The sequence below is a fragment of the Engraulis encrasicolus genome, unplaced genomic scaffold, assembly GCF_034702125.1.
Source record: "Engraulis encrasicolus isolate BLACKSEA-1 unplaced genomic scaffold, IST_EnEncr_1.0 scaffold_25_np1212, whole genome shotgun sequence".
Lineage (NCBI taxonomy): Eukaryota > Metazoa > Chordata > Actinopteri > Clupeiformes > Engraulidae > Engraulis > Engraulis encrasicolus.
Genome location: NW_026945544.1, coordinates 2267265 through 2274764, shown reverse-complemented (window position 1 = coordinate 2274764; position 7500 = coordinate 2267265). Strand labels below are relative to the sequence as shown.

The following is a 7500-nucleotide window of genomic DNA, read 5'->3' as shown; positions in this document are numbered from 1 at the left end:
CACACACATTTACACCCCAAGCAGGGGCGGAGTGGGAAGAGTATTCACACCGGGAGAATTTTTCCCTTAGCGGCCCTTTTTACCCCCCCACCAACACCAAAACAAAAAACAAAAAAACCAACGCGAACAACATGGTTCCCTAACCAAAAAGACAAAAACCACGAAATCTGCAGTCGTAGGTCTACTACATGTAGACATTAGTGTTGTCAAAATATCAACCTGAAGTGGAGAATTGTAGCCTACACTTGATGAAATAGGCCTACACAGCCATCATCACAGTCCAAAGCATTCACCATAGAACATTGCAGGTTAGGCTACATCACGCTACTGTTCCATGAAAATGTGCACTCCACTGTCATTTTGACAGTTTGTAGGCCTATTGAAATATCGTTTAAGGAAGACAGGATGAGCACGGGCACAATGTTTTGAGTGTGGGGATTTTTAGAAAGGCTATAGCTTAGAAAAAGTCTGTCTACATTGTGCAATAAACCCACTATGCAGCAACTAAGCCAAACCTAGGCTACTTCAAAGCACAACCATAAGTCAACAAAATTAATAACCAAACGATGTAGGCCTACCTTAAAATGCTGTCTTCGTCGCAGCAAATGTCTGTTTCTTGCAATTACATTTTAATCCACAGTTTAGGCTACACACCCAGCACTGCTCACATCAGAATCTTGTGTGGTAATTAATTTGTTCCATTTCTTCAGACATTACATAGGCTACATCCTAAATGTGCCATATATACGTAAATATATGTATGATATAACATTATTTCGACTGTAAGGAGATATACCGCTAGCAAAAGGGTAGTTCCTCGCGCTTCTGCTTTATCATCTGGTGCATCGACGGGAGAGAGGCAGGAAATCTTCACTTGAAGGACAACACCGGAGCAGCACAGATGTATTTCTTTGTGTTTTTATTCAAGTGCACAACATGACTAACGTTTCGATGGTTAGACCATCTTCATCAGAGTCCATGGACTCCATGGACTCTGATGAAGATAGTCTAACCATCGAAACGTTAGTCATGTTGTGCACTTGAATAAAAACACAAAGAAATACATCTGTGCTGCTCCGGTGTTGTCCTTCAAGTGGAGATATACCGCTAGTTCTAACAAACCAATGCCATCAAAACATGTACAACGTGTTTTCCTGCTTAGCTGCAGTTCACTTCCTTACCACTTGGTGGAGTCTGTTCGTAACCCAAGTCAATAACCACAGAACAAGTGAATCTGGAGTGGCAGACTGTAAACTGTAACAGTCATGTGGAAATCGGAAAATAAATCACAACTGACTAATATTTCCATTCCTTGGTAACCAATCTAAATATCACAGGTTCTTGAAATACTGAAAACGAAACTATGTTACTAAGATCTAGTAAACTTCCGCGATCTACGGTGTATGAACATTATCAGTAGAGAAGGGGTGTGGCCAATTTACTGTTTGACACCGTCACTGAGGTATTGCGGTCGGGTAAACGGTATATATACTGTTGAGTCAACCTCTGTTAGAATTAGAATTGAATCGTAGTCAGTTCAGCTTAGCTATGACATCGAAACACTTTGGGGTCAGCTGACAATGTCATACGGCTGAACACTTTGGGGCCGGCTGAGAACCTAACACGGCCATTGTGATATATTTCGCGGCCGCGGCCCACCGGGACAAGTCCCCGATCTCCACTCCGCGCCTGTATGTATGATATAACATTATTTCGACTGTAAGGAGATATACCGCTAGTTCTAACAAACCAATGCCATCAAAACATGTACAACGTGTTTTCCTGCTTAGCTGCAGTTCACTTCCTTACCACTTGGTGGAGTCTGTTCGTAACCCAAGTCAATAACCACAGAACAAGTGAATCTGGAGTGGCAGACTGTAAACTGTAACAGTCATGTGGAAATCGAAAAATAAATCACAACTGACTATTTTTTCCATTACTTGGTAACCAATCTAAATATCACAGGTTCTTGAAATACTGAAAACGAAACTATGTTACTAAGATCTAGTAAACTTCCGCGATCTACGGTGTATGAACATTATCAGTAGAGAAGGGGTGTGGCCAATTTACTGTTTGACACCGTCACTGAGGTATTGCGGTCGGGTAAACGGTATATATACTGGTGAGTCAACCTCTGTTAGAATTAGAATTGAATCGTAGTCAGTTCAGCTTAGCTATGACATCGAAACATTTTGGGGCCAGCTGACAATGTAATACGGCTGAACACTTTGAGGCCGGCTGAGAACCTAACACGGCCATTGTGATATATTTCGCGGCCGCGGCCCACCGGGACAAGTCCCCGATCTCCCGATGTCCACTCCGCGCCTGCAACCCAACACGCCTACATACACACACACACACACGCACACACGCACGCACGCACATACACCTACAAACACACCTACACACACACCTAAACCTACACCTACACACACACAGACACACAGCTACACACAACACTTATATAGATAATTTAAGATTGGGCGCGTATAAGAGAAAATGTTTATGTGTAGTTGCAAATGAGAAGCTTTGCTAAGTAATTACAGTGCATAAAAGCGTGAGAAAAGTAAAACAGAGAAAGAAGTGAAAGTGTGTGTGCGTGTGCGCGTGCGTGTGCGTGTGTGTGTGTGTGTGTAAATGCATATGCATATATATGTATGTATGCAGGCATATGTGTGCATGCGTGTACATATAGAGGTGCAGAGGGATGTAAGCCTGGATTAGAAATCTAGATTATTTCACAGCGCTCACCGGCCAGGACCTGCAGTCATACATTCATTTTCATTTTAATAACCTCTCTCTCTCTCTCTCTCTCTCTCTCTCTCTCTCTCTCTCTCTCTCTCTCTCTCTCTCTCGCTCTCTCTCTCTCTGTCTCTCTCTGTCTCTCTCTCTCTCGCTCTCTCTCTCTCTCTCTCTCTCTCTCTCTCTCTCTCTCTCTCTCTCTCTCTCTCACCCCACCCTGTCTCACTACTGTCAACCTCTGCCTCAGCGCATACTTATTAACATGCACATGACATACGCACACACACACAAGCACGCGCGCACGCGCACACACAGGTAGACACACAGACAGACGCACAAACACACATGGTGGTATACCGCACACAGACACACAGGCACACATGCTCAACATATACCAGTTCACACACACACACACGTATACCTACACACACATACAAACAACAGCGATTCGCACAAGCATACACACTCACCAAAGCAGTTTTGAGTGGTGCACGCCTTGATTTGTTTTTCACGAAACATGGAGCAATTAGATTCCATTCAGAATGCCACCCAGCATTTAGTGTTGGAGTCATCTTCAAACAGTGTGGCGTTAGCCAGGTAGCGTGCGTGCGTGCGCGCGCGTGCCATGACCAGGGCTGCTGACAGCTTTGGTCAGGCCTGGGACAAAATAAACTAAATGGGCCCCCGACCCAATACATATAATGTAATGAAGACCCAATTCTGGGCCCCCTTTTCCCCTGGGCCTGGGACAACATACCCCTTTGTCCCGCCCTGTCATCTTCCCTGGCCGTGACCCTGTTTATGCACCTCTTGCATAATTGTATTTCAGCAGTAGCTGTTGCTGCTCTGTCCATTTGAGGAGCTGTTGCTGCATCTGTCCATCCCCTGCATTGCTCACCTTCTGTTTTTCTTCTCCTTTTATGTGTTGTAAATAATGACAGTTGGAATGAAAAGACAAATGTACTGTTAAATACTGTACATGACTCAGACCTAACAATGTGTTTTTTTTTCACTCCCCCCTCCGTACCTCTCTCCCTCTTCCTCTCTCTCACTTCATCCCTCCATCCATCCATCCCCCCTCTCTCCCTTCATCCCTTGCTCTTCCCTCCTTCTCTCTCTCCTCTTCTCTCTCGCTCACCATCTCCCTCCTTTCTCTCTCTTCATTCCCTTCTCTCTCTCTCTCTCTCTCTCTCTCTCTCTCTCTCTCTCTCTCTCTCTCTCTCTCTCTCTCTCTCTCTCTCTCTCTCTCTCCCCCCACTCACCACCACCCCCACCGTTCCTTTTTTTGTCCTTTTTCCTTTCCCCGCTCTTCCCTTTTTCTGCGTGTGTGCGTGTGTCTGTTCTTGTGTTTGGCAGTTCAAAGACACCAGTCAGTATGTGGTGGGGGAGCTGGCAGCGCTGGAGAGCGAGCAGAGGCAAATTGACACCCGGGCGGCACGCGTGGAGAAGAGGCTGCGCTATCTCATGGACACAGGTACGGAGCCCAATTACACTGTAAACAGTTTTGGCAAATTGAGCGTTCACAAACTCTTATGGAGTTTGGGAAGTGTGAATCTTTTTGAAGCCCTGAATGTTAGTAAAAAAAGGGGGGGGCAGAGAGAGAGAGAGAGAGAGAGAGAGAGAGAGAGAGAGAGAGAGAGAGAGAGAGAGAGAGAGAGAGAGAGAGAGAGAGAGAGAGACAGACAGAGAGAGAGAGACAGACAGAGAGACAGAGAGACAGACAGACAGACAGACAGACAGACAGACAGACAGACAGACAGACAGACAGACAGTGTGTGAGAGAAGGGAGAGAGAGATGGGGGAAGGCATTACAGGAGAGAGAGAGAGAGAGAGAGAGAGGCAAGTGGTGTTTGTAAGAGACAGAATGGAGGGAGACAGACAGACAAGGGAGAGAGACAGACAGAGAAGGGGTGAGAGGTTGAGAGAGAGAGAGGAAAGAGGTTGAGAGGAAAAGAGAGCTGCTGACAGAGAGAGAGGGAGAGAAGGACGGGGAGAGAGAGGAGGGAGAAGAAGCTGAAGAAGAAGGAAGGAAGGAAGGAAGGGAAGCAGCAAGGAAGGAAGGAAGAAAGAAAAAAAAAAGAAGGAGCTGGCCGGGAAAATGAAAAGGCTGCGGATGGCAGCAACCTCTCTGGTCCCCGGCGATAAGGGAGCCTTCGCGGGGAACGATAACTGGCCCTGATAGGGGCCGTGAGCCAGCAACTATTGAACAGCGCCGCGCGCTCAGCCATGCACAGCCCCAATACATCTCTGGCCTCCATTGATAGGCTGCAGCTGGGGGAGAGGGAGGGGGGCGGGGACTGGGGATATGGGGGTGGTGGGGAGGCGGCGGTGCTGGGGAAAGATGGGGTTGGGGGTACATGGAGGAGCTGGGGGGGGCGTACAATGGGGAGTAAGGCAGGGTGGGAAGTTGGAATAAGAGAGGGGGGAAGGGGGTGGGGGTGGGTGCTTGTTGGGGTAAGATTGGGTGGTGGGTGTACATGTGGGGGTGTCAGGGGGTGTAACTACAGGAGAAGGCTGGAGGGGGGGATGGAGGGAGTGGGGGCTATGGGGACTTGGACCCCCCTGAAAGGAGAAAAATGAAATAAAATGATGCAAGAGGTGCACACACACACACACACACACACACACACACACACACACACACACACACACACACACACACACACACACACACACACACACACACACACACACACACACATACACACACACACAAATACGCCAAACACACATGCACACTACAGTACACACACACGCGCGCACACACGCAGGCAGGCAGGCAAAAGAAGTGAGTTGTTTGGTGCGGTAGCGATCTGGCAGAGGGAGCAGATGTGTCTGGCTAAAGCCTGGGTAAAAAGGGGACATGAAACACTGTGCCGAGCAGGAGGAGAGGCTCCATTGACTCAGTAAGCTGAAATTGGAGAACGACGACCCGTTTACTGATACCAACAAAAATCTTTTCTTCCTCTTCTTCTTCTTTTTCTCTCTCTGTCTCTCTCTCTCTCTCTCTCTCTCTCTCTCTCTCTCTTCCACTCACTTTCTATCTCTCTCTCTCTCCCTCTTTTTCTCTCCTTCTATCACTCTCTTCCTCTCCCAAATCTTCCCTGAACACCCCTCCTCACCCGTCCAAAAAAATCCATCTTCATCCCTCTCTCCCCAACCCCCCTCTCCTGTGATTTGGTTTTGGGAAATGAAAGGAGGAAGGGAAAGAGATATGGCAAAAAAAGAAAAGGGTGGAAGGAAAGGAGGGGAGGGGGTAGTCAGTCATAGCATTTGTGTTCTCCTTCTTGTAGTTTAAAAATCATATGTCCAGTGTGTGGGGGAGGGAGGGTTGTCTGTATCTGTGGGGGGGGGGGGGTGGGATGCACTTCCCCCTTAGCAAGCAATAATAAACCATAGAATAAAACACACACTCACACACACACGGACGCGCGCACACACCAACAGACAGACACATACATTCAGACACACACACTCTCTCTCTCTCTCTCTCTCTCTCTCTCTCTATCTCTCACTCACTCACACTCACACTCAAACTCACACTCACACACACAGACATACACACACACACACTCACACACACACACATACACACACACACTCACACTCACACTCACACACACACACACACACACACACACACACACACACAGACAGACACACACACAGACATACACAGGCTCAGCCCCTTCTCCCTAGCCTGCAGGTGATGGGCATCTCTGCATCAGCACCTGTGTACAGGTGATTTGCAGTTCTAGCAGCACCTGCTCCTTCACGGCAGGGCCTAGAGCCAGGAGCTACAGTGAACCACCACTAGTGCAGTGCGTGCGTGCGTGCTTGGTGTGAGTGCGTGCGTGCTTGTGTGTTTTGGGGCAAGAGGAAGTTTGAAGGTGAAGGTAGTTTAAAGTAATTACTGTGCGAGTGTCTGCTATGGGTGGCATTTGGCAAGTGCAGAAATACGCTAAAGAGCTGTGTCTGCGTGCATGTGTGTTGTGTGTAAAAGGGACTGCTACAGGCTGTTATAGTGCTGTTAGTCCCCAACTTTTGAGGCTGCCCTTTTCTCCCAGAGCGTCAACCCTCCAAGCGGAGATTGTCTCATGTTTGCCATGCATTTTGAACACACACACACACACACACACACACACACACACACACACACACACACACACACACACACACACACACACACACACACACACACACACACACACACACACACACAGACACACACAGACACACACACAGACACACACACTCACACAGACACACACACTCACACAGACACACACACTCACACAGACACACACACGCACACACACACAGACACACACACGCACACAGACACACACACGCACACAGACACACACACGCACACAGACACACACACGCACACACACACACACACACACAGCTGTAAATATGTCATTCATAGCCTCCAGTTTAGTCCACCTCCTCCAGTCACACACACACACACACACACACACACACACACACACACACACACACACACACACACACACACACACACACACACACACACACACACACGCACACCATTACTCACCACCCGTTGTCAAACACAAGACCTTTTGCACATAATTAATATCTCATGCACATTTATCCATGGCCCCTTCAGTTGGAGCCCTTCAGCAAGGTGTCATAACACCACATCACTCCTGTGGCTTCACTTTAAACATACTCACTCTGAATAAATACCGTACAATGTCATGTCATGTCCCAAATTGTTGATGGCACAGG

At 47.8% G+C, this 7500-nt stretch overlaps 1 protein-coding gene across 2 annotated transcripts in view; it reads left to right on the top strand.

Annotated features, from left to right (window-relative positions):
• Positions 1-7500, top strand: part of ehbp1 (EH domain binding protein 1) — a 286125-nt gene that overhangs the window by 234218 nt on the left and 44407 nt on the right. For both annotated transcript variants that reach the window (XM_063192821.1, XM_063192822.1), the window contains exon 21: positions 4099-4216. In XM_063192821.1, the coding sequence (XP_063048891.1) occupies positions 4099-4216 (118 nt within the window). The remainder of the gene's footprint in view (positions 1-4098; positions 4217-7500) is intronic.